The 17,548-nt window shown below is 43.9% G+C and overlaps 1 protein-coding gene and 1 long non-coding RNA gene across 4 annotated transcripts in view; one reads left to right on the forward strand and one right to left on the reverse strand.

Annotated features, from left to right (window-relative positions):
• Positions 1-7,174, forward strand: part of LOC309523514 — a 293,380-nt gene extending 286,206 nt beyond the window's left edge. The window contains exon 2 of the long non-coding RNA XR_014215431.1: positions 6,641-7,174. This is a non-coding gene — a long non-coding RNA (uncharacterized lncRNA). The remainder of the gene's footprint in view (positions 1-6,640) is intronic.
• On the reverse strand, positions 4,024-16,025 carry UPF3B (UPF3B regulator of nonsense mediated mRNA decay). Of its 3 annotated transcripts, none has more exons than XM_082207261.1 (10): positions 14,844-16,025; positions 12,855-12,961; positions 12,597-12,703; positions 11,224-11,322; positions 9,981-10,091; positions 9,067-9,110; positions 7,110-7,298; positions 6,342-6,493; positions 5,455-5,776; positions 4,024-5,046 (listed from the first exon to the last, which is right to left on the reverse strand). In XM_082207261.1, the coding sequence occupies exons 1-10, from the start codon at positions 15,171-15,173 to the stop codon at positions 4,903-4,905; spliced, it is 1,605 nt and encodes a 534-aa protein (XP_082063387.1). In that variant the 5' UTR covers positions 15,174-16,025; the 3' UTR covers positions 4,024-4,902. The 3 variants fall into 3 exon arrangements, with proteins under 3 accessions (XP_082063387.1, XP_082063386.1, XP_082063388.1); XM_082207260.1 differs by having other exon boundaries at positions 6,342-6,502; positions 14,844-16,017; XM_082207262.1 differs by having other exon boundaries at positions 5,455-5,761; positions 6,342-6,502; positions 14,844-16,016.
• Positions 16,026-17,548: the final 1,523 nt, after the last annotated feature.

Raw genomic sequence — 17,548 nt, forward strand, 5'->3', positions numbered from 1 at the left:
CTATGGCAGACCAACACGGCTACCTATCTGTAAATGGTAAAGTTTGTAAGTGTACCAACCAAGCACGTACATAGATCAGCGCAGGAAGACCGACCTGAAACCATTTTGAGTCCCAAACTGACCAAATGTTTTCCCTGCAAGAAGGGAGCGGGGGGGGGGGTCGGGGAGCCTTCCCACTGTCTCAGGAATTGAGTAATCAGCATTTTAATGGGTGACAGACTATCAGGAAAGGCAATCAGATAACCTGGCAAACAGGAAAAACAACATTAAAATTTCTATTTTACACCACCTTTTCTGTGATGTAGGTATGATGTATCTGGGGGGTGGTCTTAGGTTACACCCCTTCTGTGATGTATGATATTTCTGGGGGTGGTCTTGATCTACAGGGTGGCAATTTCAAAAGTCTATATAAGGCCTTGCATGCCATTGTTCGGGGATTCCTCCTCCCTCTTGTGTGGGGTGAGTGAGGACCCCGTTGCAACAGATCAATAAAGATCAGGCTTACTAGCTGCTTTTCAATATTCTCTGGCTGGCCTCTGTTATTTTCTCCTACCAATAGGGAACATACGTAAGGACTCTATATGGGCTCTTGGATACCCCATAAGGGAAAAGGGCAATTTTTTGTTTACAACATGAGTAAGCAAGCAAGTGGGTAAGAGAGCCCAGCCAGCTAGTTTGAAAAGTGCTTGAGGCTTTGAGGCCTGGCTGGGGGGGAGGGATTCACAAACAGCTTTTTTAGGGTAACCCAACTGACTGTCCCCCTTCACACCAATCTTTGCTGTTGGGAATGGACAGACAAGTGGGAGACCAGGCTGGCAGGCACTGTGCTGGCCTTTCTTGTGCTTGCTGTGTGCAAAGTCTGCCTGGGAGCTGAAGGGGAGCCTTTCCGCTGTGCGGGCCTGGGAGCACCTGCTGCTGCCACCCAACATAAGGTGCTGGCCTCACATTGACCTCTGGCCAGTCTCTGCTGGGCCACTAAGGCTGGGGGCATTTTCTTCCCAGCCCCCTGTGGGGCAGTGTGAGGAGGCACCTCTCACAAGGCACAGGCAGCTGAAATACAGTCAGGCCTCTTGTTACGTTTGTTTCAGGTTGCATGCTTTCAGGTTGCGTCCCACGGGGACCTGGAAGTACTGGAAAGGGTTACTTCCGGGTTTTGCCGCTTACGCATGTGCAGACGCGCAAAATGACGTCACGCGCATGTGCAGAAGCGGTGAATCGTGACCCACGCAGACACGGGTTGCGTTCTGCTCATGTTGCGAACAGGCCTCTGGAATGGATTCCGTTCGCAACCAAAGGTACCACTGTATATAATTGTTTAAAAGCAGAGGATGACTCCTACTATAGATTTGGGCTTGCAGCAGCTAAAGCAGATAAAAGACGGCCTGTTAAGTGAATCCTCAAAAGGAGAGGTGGGAAGCCACTGGATAAAATGCAGCTGCTGCAAACTCAGGCATTTGAAAACAAAGCTTTTTAAATGCTAAAATACTAACTAACAAAAACCAAGATAAACTGTAGAGCTGCCTCTAACAGGGTCGTCCATGTTCGATGCGTTGGTATTTTCACACTTACAAATAGGTCTAAAATGCTAATTGCTCTACTTTTTGCTGTATTGCAAGTGTAATAAACTCACTTAACTTTCGAGAAGTCAAAAAACATGGGTCTTCACAAAGTCATGGCGTATAAGCAGCTGAAATACCATTGAGCAAGTTAAGTGATTTAAATACCTGGGCATTTATATCCACTATAAGTCTGGCTGGGTAACCTGCAGAAAATTTGCTATTAATGCTGCAAAAAGTAGTGTGTCAGTGATCACTCATTTCCATTATTCCAAAGGGAACCAGTATGTTCCAGCAGCCCTGAGGGTATTCAACGCCCTCAACTACTGTTCAACACAACAAGTGCATGGTATCCCAGTTTGAATAAATGCCTTCAACCAGGCTACCGAAAGACTTCAATCAGTTTTCCTCTGAAATTCCTCCCCCCCCCCCGGCTATTCTTTGTCTAGAAATAAACCAAAGGCTTTTAGAAATTAAAGCATGGCTATGATACCCAGCTCTACCTCTCTTTCAAATCAGAACCAGTGAAGGTGGGAAAGGTCCTATGTGCATGCTTGGAGGCAGTTGGAGGATAGATGGCAGCTAATGGATTGAGGTTGAATCCTGACAAGACAGAAGTACTGTTTTGGGGGGGACAGGGGGCGGGTTGGTGTGGAGGACTCCCTGGTCCTGAATGGGGTAACTGTGCCCCTGAAGGACCAGGTGCGCAGCCTGGGAGTCATTCTGGATTCACAGCTGTCCATGGAGGCGCAGGTCAATTCTGTGTCCAGGGCAGCTGTCTACCAGCTCCACCTGGTACGCAGGCTGAGACCCTACCTGCCCGCGGGACTGTCTTGCCAAAGTGGTGCATGCTCTAGTTATCTCCCGCTTGGACTATTGCAATGTGCTCTACGTGGGGCTACCTTTGAAGGTGACCTGGAAACTACAACTAATCCAGAAAGCGGCAGCTAGACTGGTGACTGGGAGTGGCCGCCGAAACCACATAACACCGGCCTTGAAAGACCTACATTGGCTCCCAGTACGTTTCGGAGCACACTTCAAAGTGTTGATGTTGACCTTTAAAGCCCTAAACAGCCTCGGCCCAGTATACCTGAAGGAGCGTCTCCACCCCCATCGTTCTGCCCAGACACTGAGGTCCAGCACCGAGGGCCTTCTAGCGGTTCCCTCATTGCGAGAAGCAAAGCTACAGGGAACCAGGCAGAGGGCCTTCTCGGTAGTGGCGCCCGCCCTGTGCAACGCCCTCCCACCAGATGTCAAAGAGATAAACAACTACCTGACATTCAGAAGACATCTTAAGGCAGCCCTGTTCAGGGAAGTTTTTAATGTGTGATATCTTACTGTATTTTTGGTCTTTGTGGAAGCTGCCCAGAATGACTGGGGAAACCCAGGCAGATGGGCGGCGTACAAATAATAAATTATTATTATTATTATTATTATTATTATTATTATTATAGCATTTAAGTTTTGTTTGTAGCTGCATTACAGATCTGAACTGAATAGTCTTCTTGGGGCCATGTTAGCTCAATAACAATCATCAGGATGATTAAGGAGGATTGAGAACAAAATTAGACAGATAGGAATCCCATTAGACTCCTAATGTACTGCTTATTGGAAAACCCTGCATTTGAGATAATTAAATGCAGATTGTTAAGACAAGGAATTTCAAGAATTTGGTAGCCAAATCAGGAACAGCATCTGTGCAAGTTTGGAGATGTGCAATGTGAATAGCCAATGGCAACTAATCTCCACCACCCAACCAACACATACCATTCACAGAAACATTGTGCCCGAATCAGTTGTGCATGTTCTTTTGCATTGCCTCTTGTGTTTAGACAATTCGATCCAAGTTCATTAATCAGTTGGCTGTTAGCAGGAGTGGCAGTCAGATGAGTGTAAGGTAGCCTTCCTAATGTTTACCCAGGGTGGGGATAAGATGGAAATAGGCAGGTTCCTGCAACATGCAATGAGGATTTGTGAATATTATACAACAGTATTTTTAATGTTAGGTGCAGATTTTGCTGAGTGATGTGATTGTACCGAACCTTTCAGAATTTTGTCTATATGCCAATAAAGGTTTGAGATTGAATTAAAATTGGCAAGTAACCAGACAAGTTCAAGTTGCAGGTAGTATCTTCATATGTATTGTAAATCACTTTGAGATGCCTCATAGCAAGCCATTCTTCATAAATGAAAAACAACTGACATGCAGCCTTTTAAAAATTAAAGTTGCAGTCAGCTGGGTGGACGGGCAGATGATTAACAGGATCATAAATGGTAGGATCAAGGGGGAATTTAACCCTCTACATCTTGCTGCAGCAGCCAGGTGGAAGATCTCTTTTCATTTATATATTTTTTAAAAAAAATATTGAAAGATTATTGAGGCCCACCCTCATATGATCTTGGACATGATAAAACTTCAAAGACACAAAGATGCTAAATAATTACATAAAAAAATACTAACAAGCAATTTTAAATGCTACTTCATAGAGTTTTATTAAGTATCAAATAGGGTACTGCCACAAAGAGGAGGTACAACTCTTAGCAAAACTTTCCTGGGTTACCAGATGCTCTACAGCTTCGGTAAAAACAGTGCACAATTAAGACGGATCATTTTTCCTATGAGATACCAGGAAACAAAAGAAGGTCGAATGCAGGGACTGTTGAGGACTATGCAGCTACCTTCAATATACATCTATATCTGGACTTTAGAAGACATGTGTAAAAAACAACAACACGTTTCCTATGGCGAAGTTCATTTTCCTTCAAGCTATACAAATGTTAAGTGAAAGAACAACAAAAAAATATTAGCATCCACGCCTTGATCTGAAAATTCATTTTGCAGTCGGCTACAAGCAGCACACCAGACAAAAAGATGTCTTCAGTACCAAGATTATGTTGGACCTTCCCACGCTACCTCCAGTTAATGAAACAGGTCAGAAGACCACACTCCACACAGCACAGTGGTAAAAGACAATTTAACACTTGAACAAACATGAGGCTCCAACATGGCTGTATGTTAAGTGCAAATACTGGTTCGTGGCTTTTATCTGAAAGACAGCACTCATTCTGGGCAACCATTCGTCCTATTTTAGGGTGACAAGGCCTTTCCACTCTTCAGAGATGGAAGTTTTCTCCCCCTTGTGGTTTTGCTGCCACTACCTCCCACAACTGAAAATGTATTGAGGACGCCCAAGCCCAGAGTCCCAAATCTGCAACGAGGACCTGAAACCAGATACATCCAAAAGTACTGTTCCCCCTTTATTCCCTCCTCTTCTCTACAAGGCACTTTTGGACTACAAAGTTAATGCTCTTTGGCTGCTAGGTCAGTGAGGAAGCACAACACTTGTCACTCTTCTTTTGTGTTACTGGTCTCGCACTCCTGCTTCTTATCCACTCCTTGATCGGGTGACTTTGCAGAGCTTTCATCATAGCCTGACAAACGACTTCGATTCCGAGCTCCTGGTTGATAGAGCTGCATGGCTGGGCGATCCTTAAATTAAGAATACATAAAGCTGTGATGCATAACAGTGAAAGAGTACCAGACCTGGAACACCCCACCCCCCTTGCTGCCACCCCACCCCTCCGCCTTGAAGTTCCAGGGCTTTTGGTTAAGGGGAATATATGGGATAGCCCCACAGGTGCTACTCCTGAACTTCTTACAAAAAAAGAGCAGAAATAAATGTCACTTACTAGATAAGCAAGCCAATCATTTCTACAACCCTGTAATTGCAATCCTATGCATTCCCAGTGGGAAATAAGTTGTACTACAAATAAATCTTATTTTGTAATGTCCTTAGATGCAGTCATATTTTTTTAACATTCTGTGTCTATAACAAAGAGCTGCATACACCCACAGCCTAACAAAGAACAGTGATTTTATTACTGAATCAATCAGCACCTTGTTTCTAATGCGATCCCTCTTAGCCATATCTTCTTTTTTCTCCTCTTTGGTTACTTTCTCGGATTTTTCTGCATTGCCCATGTACTCTGCCAATTCAGCTCTCTTCCCTTTCTCTCGCAATGAGTCTCTTTCCCTTTTCACATCTTCCTCCTTTCTTCTAAAAACCTTCTCTTTCTCGAAGCGCTCTTTCTGCCTCCTTCTCTCTTCTTCTTGGCGTCGGAGTTTGTCTCTTTCTCTTTGCATTCTCTCATACTCTCTGTCTCGGTCATATTCTCTCTCTCTTTCTCTATAGTCATCTTCCAATCTGTATGAAAAGAGACTTGGGAGATTCAATCCGGAGAGAAGACAGTAAAATGAAGGCCTATCGCCAATATATTGCCATGCAGACACTAAAATGACGCCCTGGAAAGAGAGCATCCTGGAAAGAGTTCTAACCAAGTATCAGCTACTGTACATTTCTTGAAAACCACAGCCAAAGATAACACAAGGCTATTTACTAAACCAGAAATTCTCAAGGCTGTTTCTCACGCTTCGTGCGGCAACAAACCCAGCTTTGCAGCTGAACTTAAATTCAACAGCAGTCAATCCTAGTTCTCTGGCATTTGTAACACTTCGCTTTTCAGCTTACACTTTGAGAAGCGTACTTAAAAATAATTAAATTCTAATATGCGAAGGGACCCTAACTGAGCTGCCTTTCTGACAATCTGCTCTTCAGCCATTTGTAACTGCGAGAAAGACTGGAAAGACCAAAAGGTGGTCCCTCCACAGTTCTAATCTGGAACACTAGTCAACTATAGAATTTAAAAGCAGATCTGGTACGAGGCAGCCTAATTAATAATCATATTCTGAGAAATAAGGATATGTACTGAAATGAAAGCACTAACTTTTTGGACTTCTCCTCCTTCACCTCCCCATCGGAGCGCCTGGCTGGCATACTGCTGGTTGCGCTTGCTGCCTTTTCCTCCCTCAGGCTCTCTTTCTCCGGTTTCTTGGCCTTTTCTTTCTTTTCAAAGTCTCTTTCATCTTTTTCTGGCTTCTTAAGTAGCTAGGAAGAGAACAAATTTAGTTTTCCCTACTAAGTTAATTCTGCTGCTAACTGTGCTAGGATGCTGGTCTGCACTGAAAGGCAAGGGGGTAGCTGGTGCATAATACAAGAGTAAAGATATTAGCATTACGTGACTAGCTATTTCCGTGATTCACTGTTTCTTATCATTACCAGAACTTTGCTTTAAAAAACATTTCCCAATGCAATCCAATACTTCTGAGCACACATCCCACTGAGTCCAGTGGTGTTTACTCTCAGGCTTAATGGTATAGGATTATGGCCTTGTTCTATGTTCTGCTTTTTATTCTCAAGAGATTTCTACGGCTAGCTTCTGGTGCAATAAATAAGAACTTGTCACCACTGTTTGTTTACACAGTGCCTTCAAAACACATGCTGTACAGAACTGAGTACTATTCTATAATACTTTAATCTAAGTCTGTATAACTTAGTCCCAAGCATGCATAGGATTGCAACCTCAAATAACTGTGTGCATGCAAAAAAAGAGCACACTTTATACAAAGCCAAATGCAAAATTTCTCTCATATTTCACGAGTGTGAATACGAAAGCAACATATGGCCAATGCATCCTACAGGAATGAAGGCATACCTTAATCTTTGGTTCATCCTTTGATTTCTCCCTTTCTTTTTCTTGGCATCGCTCCACTTTCTTTGTTTTTTCGGCTTCTTTCCTTTTCCTTCTTTCTTCCTCTTTCCATTTTCTTCTTTCTTCTTCTCGTTGTCTTTTCCTCTCTAGTTCTCTCCTCCTCCTCTCCTCTCGTTTTTCTTCTCTAAGCCGCTGTAAGATGGGGGGGAAAGATGTAGTGAGACTTTAGCCAAGTCTTTATGGTGGGACAGGAGAGATTTTGCATCATAAACTGCTTCAAAAGATCCAAACTGAGTGAATGGGTGGTAAACCATAGAATCGTCGAGTTGGAAGGTACCCTGGGGATCATCTAGTCTAACCCCCTGAAATGCAGGAATATGCAGCTGTCCCATACAAGGGTTGAACCTGCAACCTTGGCGTTATCAGCACCATGCTCTAACCAACTGAGCTATCCAACTGGCTAATGGCATATAGCACTAGGAACAGTTCTGTATATGTATTAAGAAGTTAGAAGCTCACAAATAGAAAATATTTATTTGAGCACTGTAATAACAATCATTACCTTTACCCGACAACATAACCTATTGCTCTCCTACCTATTAACCATGGATCTAAGGACGTCAAATAAAAATTTTAACAGAGGATTTTAGATATAGATCTCCAGGAGCTTCAAGGAGCTGCAAGGGTACTCTGTTCCCCATAGTCACTGGGGTTACTATGAACCTTTGTAAAGATGGAACGCCATACTTGAGTTGGTAAACAATCCCTAAACCTAGGAAGTATTTCTCTCTGGCAAGGTTTAATGTTCTTCCCTCGAATTTATTAGATGGCAATAAAACTGCTAGCACATTTGCAAAGCTAAGCAGGGTCTAGTATGGTTTCAAATTAGATGGGGGACCACATGTTGAGATTCTTGAATTACAGCGGGTTGGCCTGGTTAACCCTTGGTTTCCCTTCCAACTCTACAATTCCATATTATAACGCTGAAGAACAAAAAATGCTGCCCCTGTAACAATGCTGAGGTGAGGTCTGTATTGCATATCTTTTTCTATTGTAGTTTTCATCAAGGGGCTAGGAAGGACCCAGTATATCCTATTACAAAGTCGCCCCATCCCCCCCTTGCCCCTCTGCGTCTCTAAAGATCACTTTGCTTCACAGTTACAATTGTTCCAGAGTAACCAATTGTTAAAGAACAATCGGCAAAGTTTTTGAATATTTTTATTAGATGCCTTACGACTAATGTACATATATTATATCTACTATATATTTTGGAAAGTGGTTTGTCTGCCGCTTCCTGTTCTTCATAAGTTTCACCACTTCTCAGGATATTGTCACCAAACATGGCCTGAGAGTTCTGGAGCTGGCAGTCATCATCAATGCTTGGATGCTGGCTGCCATTTTGATTCAAGATGGCAGACCAAATCATGACCTTGGTGTTACCTTGCCCCAATTTTTGGCATGATGGGTCCAAATTTACAAATCTCACTATCCATTTTTTTAAAAGAACACAGCATTTTTTGGTTTCTACAAATTCCCATGCCATGCGCTTCCCACATATATTCATTCTAGAATTTTAATTCTGTGTTTTCCAGCTGTATTAATATTTTCATGAATGTTATCAAGACTAATTGTCAATTGCTATGTTTTAATGGTCTGCTGACTGCTATTTAACAAAATTAATTTGAGCTATTACCTTTACCCCAAAACATATATTCTGAAATTATGCAAAATTCAGAGTTGCTGTATTAGGACACCTGTGGGAATAATGATTTTAAAACATTCATTTCACCCTGGTAGCCTCATTCAAAGAAAGCTGGAAATGCCGAAGTACACATAACAAGATCCAGTAACAGGCTTTTCAATCTCACTCACCACTGCCATGAGATTAAGTGTTATTGGACAGCATTCAAATATTCAAATGCCAACATAATTAAGCAGGCTGTTTTGAAATAATTGTTACCTGTTTATTCTTCAAGAAGTTCAACAGAGGAGTTGTTTTTTTTGCTAAAGAATGTAAAAGAAAGTGCTTTTGTATTTATTTCAACACATTTTATTTGTGGAAATAATGAAAGGAATATTCATATGAAAATTTTAAGTTACAAAACAAAACTGAAATTATGCATAACCAAAACTCATCAAAATGTAGTACAAATACATATAGTTATGCTGAGACAACAATTCTTTTCTGTTGTTTCCGTATGGGGAAATAAAAATGCTGTCCATCTTCATGTATCTAACTAAATTAAGATCTTCCCTCATTACCTCAGGTTACAGACACTTCAGGTTACAGACTCCGCTAACCCAGAAATAGTACCTCGGGTTAAGAACAGTTTCAAGTTAAGAACGGACCTCCGGAATGAATTAAGTTCTTAACCCGAGGTACCACTGTATTTGTTCTGGAGGTCTGTTCTTAACCTGAAACTGTTCTTAACCTGAAGCACCACTTTAGCTACCGCTGCGCCGCCGCTGCACAATTTCTGTTCTCATCCTGAAACAAAGTTCATAACCCGAGATAATATTTCTGGGTTAGCGGAGTCTGTGACCTGAAACCTATGTAACCTGAAGCGTATGTAACCTGAGGTACCACTGTACTATTTCAAAAATAGCAATTGATTTTTTAAAAGGTAAAACAGTAAAAATGAAAAAATCACGACCATACTTTAAAGCATACAAAAGTTAAAATACTAAAACAGATTAAAACTACCTCAACTTTCTAATCCTCTAGGGAGGCTTGTCTAAACAGCAGTATTTTTAGCAGGTGCTGAAAAAGGAGTGAAATTGCCTGCTTGGTCTCAATAGGGAGGGAGTTCCAAAGATTAGGCGCTGCCATGCTATGTTCTGTAACTATATGCTGTGTAACAATACTTTTTATACCTATTAATTCTTTGTTTCTTGCTTCTATTTCCTCCAGCAATGTCTCAGGGGTGGATGTTAATTTTTCATCATCAGCACTATAGTTTTCCAAAAACTTCTTATATTCTGGATCTGATGAGGAACCAAAGAGTAAGAACCATAAATATACGCACTTAAAAATGATACATAACATGTAAAGCTAAAAGAAACAAGACCTCCAGCTGTCATGTTAGATATATGCTCTACTTTTGAATAAAGTATGTTGTTTCTACAGTACTGTTTTTATCTACCCGTAAAATACAACAACCTAGGGTGCAGTTCTATACATGTTTAACTAGGAACCAACCCCATTAAATTCAATGGACTTTACTTCCAGGTAGACATGCAGAGGTTTGTGCTGTCATAAGGCTCTTTACATATCAGCAAGTGTGCATCAACCAAACATTAAATTCTCCCTAATAACCAGACAGAATAATCACTGTGAATAGAAAGTGTGGTAATACCCTTAAAAATGGTTAATGGCAATACTATGTAACATTATTAGATCACATTAATAAATATTATGCAGTATTGCCATTAACTGTGGCATATGGACTTCTGACATGCAATAGGTCACTTTGATCACAAGATTTTATAATCTGTATCAAGGCAGCAGCTTCTTCTGTTGGCAATTTTCAATTAGTTTTAACGGCAGGTGCAATAAATTTTGCTCTTCGCCCGCCCAGCCCACACAATATAATGCCTAATATCTGCTAATAGAAAAATGACCCACCCCCTTCAAAGATCTGCCCAGACAAGGTACAAGAAGTGGACAAGCCGCTGCAAGAACTGCACTAAAAATGCATCAACTCCAATTTCCTACTTCATTGGACCTATACAGACATTGACATCCTGCGGAGGAATTTCTGCCATGAGACTATCAACAAAGTAAACTGTAAGGAATTAAACCTAGCAAGTGAAAAGACTTAGCTCCGTCAAGTTTAGTAAATGATCTAGGCGTGAGAAAGGTGAAAAATTAGGGCATGTGGGGACAGGCAGAGCAATACTATGGTATGCTGGTGGCCTGTATCTAAGAAACTTTGCCTCAAACACATTATGAATTGATTTTATGAATGTAGTGTTGTTTAAAACTGTTTGTATGTGTGATTGCTCTTTGTATGTTTTTATTGTATTGTAAATCACTTTGGGATGGCTCATGGAAGTAAATGAAACCCTACACTGGAAGTATTTTCATCGAATAACAGCAGCGACTGCTACTACTCACCATCTTCAATGGTTCCAGCTTTGGCATCCTTTTTCTTACTCTTCTTTTTGGCAGCTTTTTGAAACGGCGCAAATTCCACTACGGCAGGATATTCTAGACCTGTTCATATATAAAAATATTAAAGACAACAACAAAAATGTTAAGAATGGAAAAACCTTTTCTTTTTGTGTGTGTGTGTGTGCGGGGGGCGGGGCTATATCTCAAAACCAAGAAACCCCACAATCAAGATAATGTTTTGAGACATGAGATTCACAAAACTCATTTCTTGCCAGACATGAGCTGTCTGTCCAGGCCTCCTGCAACAGCAGCTAATTGGAGAAAATACCTCCATTGCTACCCAAACCAATACTATGGTTTATATCCTGCTCACCTGGGAAAACAATTGAACTGGCCCTGAAACTACAAAATAGTTCTGATACATTTTATGAACTGGCAAATTGGATCATTTTTTTTTTTAAAAATTAATCATGATACGAAAGCTACTTGTCTGGTTATTCAAAAGCAAACACTTACATGAGACTATCCTATCAGAAACAACAGAGGGGGAAATTGGCAGTATGAAGAAGGGTAAGCAATCAAAATAATATAATTCTATTATTCTAGAGTGCTATTTCAGCTACTGTTGCTCAAGTAGAGAATGCTAAAGCAGCATCCCATACCATGCAGAGCTAATGAACTCTGTTTTGCATGTCAGTACTGTACAATTAAAGTTATTATTACCAGAAATTATGTGTGCCTTGCAAATCCATAAAAAGGATTGGGTCTCTCTGGATCCACAACACAAATGTGGCACTAGCTGTGCTTCTTCATCACACCCAAAGCCATCTGCTTATGCGGTGCAAAGCAGCAGCTATCCCTAATTAGCAGATTAAGGTAGATCCTCAGTACAGTAGAAGATAGGATTTAGACAAGGGACAGGGTACTTTGAGCCTCCCCAGATGTTGTTGGACTCTAACTCCCATAAACTGAAGCAGAGATGGCCAATGATCAGGGGTCTGGGAGTTGTTGTTTAACAACATCTGGAACGCCACAGGTTCCCCATTATTGATGCACACTACAAACCTAAGTGTACTTATTCAGAAGCATGTCCAATTGCCGCTTGTGCAATTTACTTTCGAGAAAGTGTGCCTAGGAATGGGCTGTTAAAACAACAGTCCAAGAAAGATTATTTTGAGATGAACTGCACTAAAATCAAAGGTACCTACTACCACATTATAATGCACTGAATTGGGCTATAAGCTGTCCTTTGAAATCTTTAGTCAAGTAATAAATGCATGGGTTTTCCAGAATTACAGTTTAATTACGGTATAAATGTATGCCAACATGTTTTAAAGCAGATATGATATACAGAACCAAGTTTTAGGCTTACTTGCCTTTGTGATCAACAAAAACATAACCATCAAAGCGATCCCTGAACAGAACAATGTCTTCTTGGTTTTTAAAGTTGATGTATGCTCTGGAAAACATGTGAGGGTACAAACTGCAGAAGGACAGAAAATGGCAATGTATAAGGAAACGTCGCTGAGTGATGATTGTAAATATACACAACACAGACGGATGTAAAACAGAAAGACATTTATGACATGACATTGTTACATGAAGCACAGCCAAATGTCTATAGTTCCTTTTACCTGGAGTCATTAGCAAAGAATTCAAAATAGTCATGTTCAGGCAAAGGTTGGAGATGTTCTTCAAGCTGTTCCTTGGTCAAGCTGGGAGGCAGGCGTCGAATCACTACCTTAAAGAAAAAGTTGCATTTGTTTACAAAAACTAGGTGTATTATACAATATTTTTTCTTTTAAAAAAACAAGGTTCCATCATACAGTGGTACCTGGGTTGTCAAACCACTTAGTTGTCAAACAAATCGGCTCCTGAATGCTGCAAACCTGGAAGTGAGTGTTCCTGTTTGTGAACGTTCTTTGGAAGCCAAATGTCCAGCACGGCTTCTGGTTCAGTGCAGGAAGTTCCTGCAGCCAATTGGAAGCCACGCCTTGGTTTTCGAACCGTTCCGGGAGTTGAACATTTTCCCGGACCGGATTAAGTTTGACAACCAAGGTCTTTCAAAACAAAGGAAAATACCTTAGACAGGGTGACATTTCTACCACAGATTTCATAATAAGCCAGCTTCTCTGCAGCCCGTGCTCTTCTGGCATGTAAATCTCTGTGTAATGAATTCCATCAAGTAAAGTAAAGAAAAAATGCCGACCTGTCCTACAATAGTCTGATGTTTTTCCATTGCTATAGTTTTTTTGGATCCACACTTGTATATACACCAACACACACACACACACACACACACACACGAAAAGATCCACTAGACTATATGCTTTGTACACAAAAGGTTCCATGTTTAATCCCTAGCATCCCCAGGTAGGTATGGAAGGTAATCTTATCCGACATGCTGGTGGAGCCACTTGCCAGTCAGCACAGAGAAGACTGATAGGTCAATAACGTTAATCAGTACAAGGCAGCTTCCTACGTAATCTTTCAACCAGTCTGTTGCATCATGTTCGTTACAACTGAAAGACATTTTTGCACACCAATTATTTACTGGATAGTAATGCATGGCAAGTAATAATGCTCTTTGGTGACTAGAATGTGAGTGTTCCTTAATAAGAGAGCTTTATCAAAACAGAGATTAAAAAATGGTGCAATTTGAGGCCAGTTTATACAATGAGCAGAACTGAAAAGAAAACCCCTGTTCTGGACCACTTCTGGTATAGGCCAGCTAAACCAGGTGAGAGCAAACCCTTGGTGAGTTTGGAGCACTTCCCCTGCTTACGAAGACAAGTTCCAGCAGATTTGGCAGATGAGACCAATAGTGGATCCAATGGTCAAGAAGGCAGTCTCTGCACATTCTGTAGAAGGAAGCGAGGGGCAGGTGGGGCTGGGAAGGAGCAGGAAAACCCCGATCCCAAACCTCCTCTGCCTTGTGGGAGATCTTGGGAAGAAGAAAAAGCTAAAACACTGCACATATCCGGACTGGGGTTGTACGCCTCCTTCCAACAACTTCTGCAGCCAAGCTGATGCCAAACGTTTTGCTCTGCTTTCCTTTGGACTGGCGAGTCAGCGGTGAAGCCCAGGACCTCTACTGCACAACACTGCCCAGGCTTGCAGTGACCCAGGCAGGTGCTAAATGCAGCACTTTGACTTCACCCCAGGCGCTCCATCGTCTCTCGGGGTACAGATACCCACACAGATATTTCAGGCTGCAGGTGACAGTGGTGGCCGTCAGCAGAGTTTATGCGATGGTAGGGGAATGGGGAATAACGCACGCACGCGCACCCGTCTTTTGAAACCTTGCGACTTAAAAGTATTCCCGCACCTCCTCTCTCGCCCCCCGACCCTCAACCTGCGGATTAAGGAGAAAAAGCCATCGCGTCAGGAGAGGCGAAGAGCCTAGTTCTCCATGCACTGCTGGGGGAAACCGCACGCGAATATTTTTGCGCTTGAACTGTCGCCCCACGAGCGAGAGGGAGGCTGACGCCACGGGGCTACGATGCGCAGCAGGCGCCGTCGGCCCCGCGGAGTCCAGCCCAGCCCGAGGGAAAGGCGCCGCACCTGCCGGGGGACCCCGACCCCGAGGGGCCCCGCGCGGGGAGCTTCTCTGCTTTGCGCACCTTGCTCAGGATCTCTTTCTTGTCCTTCGGACGCTCCAGCCTGTCCGGTTCGCCTCCCGCCTTGGCGTCCGCTGCCACCGCCACCGCCGCTGCTCCCACGCCGCCGGTCGGGGTGACGGGAGCCCCTCGCTTCTCCTTCGGCCGCGCGTTCTCCTTGTCTTCCTTCATTGCGAACGCGGAGAGCCCCACCAGGCCTTCGCCCGTCAACGCCCGCGCCGCCGATGCCTCCCTCCGCCCGCGCCTCGCCAGATCCGCGCGCCCATTGGCCGCCGCTGCTCTCGCAGGAACGGGAGGGGGAGAGCGGGACGCCGGCGGCGGCGGCAGCAGCATAGTAAACAACGGCGCCACAGCGCCCCCTCGGCCGGCGAGAGGAGAGCCCGGCGCTCAGACACAGTGGAGAGGCGCTTTCCCGCGACTACATCTCCCAGCATGCTCCGAGGTTGCCCGTCTTAGTGGGGCTCTTCAATTCGCTTGAGGCTTCGGGACTACATCTCCCAGCATGCACTGCGACAGGTATCCGCCTCTTAGTGGGGCGTTTCAATTCGTCGGATCCTTCGGGACTACGTCTCCCAGCATGCACCGCCCCGCGGAGAGATTGCCTAATTTTAGTAGGGCGCTTCAATTGGCTGGATGCTTCGGGACTACATATCCCAGCATGCACCGCCCCGAGGAGACGTTGGCTCATCCCAGTGAGGCGCTTCAATTCGCGTGATGCTTCGGGACTACATCTCCCAGCATGCTCAGCCCCGCGGAGAGGTTGCTTAATTTTAGTGGGGCGTTTCAATTCGCTGGGTGCTTCAAGAATACGTCTCCCAGCATGCATCGCCCAGCGGAGAGGTTGCCTAATTTTAGTGGGGCGTTTCAATTCGCTGGATGCTTCAAGAATACGTCTCCCAGCATGCTCCGCCAACCCCCAAAAAAGTTCCCGCATCTTTAAAAGGTTCAATTCCCGGCATGCACTGCGGCCTGTCAGGCACCTAACAGTTGCAGTATATATCGTGGCTTTTTTATATAGGTATAAATATACTGTAAGATATAGTGTAAGATATATAGTGTAAGAGAGGAGAGCGATATCCACTGAGCCTTTAAACAGAAACCAAACAAATCGCCTCAAAGCGTTCCGCGGGGCTTGTCGCCATAGCAACATCACCCCTTAACCCTGTCGTGGCCATGACAGGGGGGCGGGGGGCACATGCGCAGCTGTCGCCTTTGGATCGGGGGAGGGAGGGAAGGTTGCCTTCTGGGCCACGCTGCCTGAAGCTCGCGATAGTAGGGCTGTTGGCGGAGCATGCGCAGGAGCGCCAGCTCTGCTTGGAGGGCGAAGTCGTGTGGCAGCTCTGCTGACTGAGAGGTCGCCAGGGTCGCGGAGGGAAAGAGCCGCGCAGCCGTCGGGATGTGGTACGAGATCTTGCCCAGCTTGGGCCTCATGTACGTGTGCCTGGTCATCCCCGGCGTGAGCACCGCCTACATCCACAGATACACCAACGGGGGCAAGGTGCGTGCCGTGGAAGCGGCTCCTCACGAATCCCCGTCTCCCCTCTCCTTTTCTGAAATCCCATATTGCTGATTTAGGAACTGCTGTATCTTTAAGAACTTGCTTTGCGTTTATGTGATCGATAATGAACAACGGATTTAAGAGCTTGAGCTTGCTCTTCCCTTCCCCTCCCCCCGTTCTTTTCCCATGACTTTTCAGAGAGTCTCTTAAAACTGGTGGGGTTGGGGGGGGGTTAAGCTGCCCTGAGAACCTTTTGGGTGTATATAAAAATTTTAAGTGAATTGCACGCCTTCTTTGAAACTCTCTGAAGAAGTCTAATATGCAACCCCAAATCCAACGTGCAGTACTTGCGCATAAACGCCAGGAGGCCTAAGAGACCGAAGAAAAAAAAGCAAGTGACCCAGAATTTCTAAAATGTAATCAAAGCCAACAGCAAAATCATAATAATGAAAGCAATACATTTCAGGAGAAAGCTAGCAAGAAGAAAAAGAAAAATTGTTTTCAGACCTTTCTGAAAGGGCTGCAGTGTTGATTCTGTTGATAATGAACTCCAAAGCTGTGGGGCTACCATGGAGATGGCTTTAAAAGAGGATTGGATAAATTTATGGAGGACAAAGCTACTCGCCATCATAGCTATGCTCTGGTGCCTCCACAGTCAGAGGCAGCAATGTTTCCAAATATAAGTTTCTGGAAATGACAGGGAGAGTGCTGTTGTGTTTGTGTTTATAGGTTTCCCATATGCATCTGGGCAGCCACTGTGAGCAAAAGGACGCTCGATTTGATGGCCCATTGGCCTGCTCCAGCAGTTTGACTTATTTCTTAGACTGCCTTGTGCCTGGCAATTCACCTTTACCTGGTGGTTGGTCTCAGAGAATGGGCAGCTGGGTGTGGGAACTGACAGCCCTTCAAATAACTGACAAAAACCTTTTTAAGGCGTTAAAGCCCATAAGGATAGGGAGAGTTGTGTCATCATCCCAGCCCCCATTCCATAATATCAAAACCCAGGGCCATCCAATGAAGCTGAATGCTGGAAGATTCAAAGCAAACAAAAGAAAACACTCTTCTACTATGGAATTCACTCCCAGGAGATGCATTGATGGCCACCAGCTTGGATAGCTTTAAGAAGTGGTTGGTCAAATTCACTGAGGCTAATGCTTTCAAGGGCTATTAGCCACTGGTATGTACTACCTCATGTGTCAGAGGCAGTATG

This window comes from Podarcis vaucheri (genome assembly GCF_965113315.1).
Source record: "Podarcis vaucheri genome assembly, chromosome: Z".
NCBI classification, from domain to species: domain Eukaryota; kingdom Metazoa; phylum Chordata; class Lepidosauria; order Squamata; family Lacertidae; genus Podarcis; species Podarcis vaucheri.

Bases quoted from the DNA above. Each gene is read 5' to 3' on its own strand.
- UPF3B (XM_082207260.1), bottom strand. From the start codon at position 15,173: ATGCTGCTGCCGCCGCCGCCGGCGTCCCGCTCTCCCCCTCCCGTTCCT. The intron at 11,323-12,596 runs GCAAGTAAGCCT...ATATATGAACAG, and splicing joins TGTTTTTGTTGATCACAAAG to GTCTAGAATATCCTGCCGTA. The intron at 5,047-5,454 runs GTGCTGATTGAT...TCTTAATTTAAG, and splicing joins GGGATCGCATTAGAAACAAG to GATCGCCCAGCCATGCAGCT.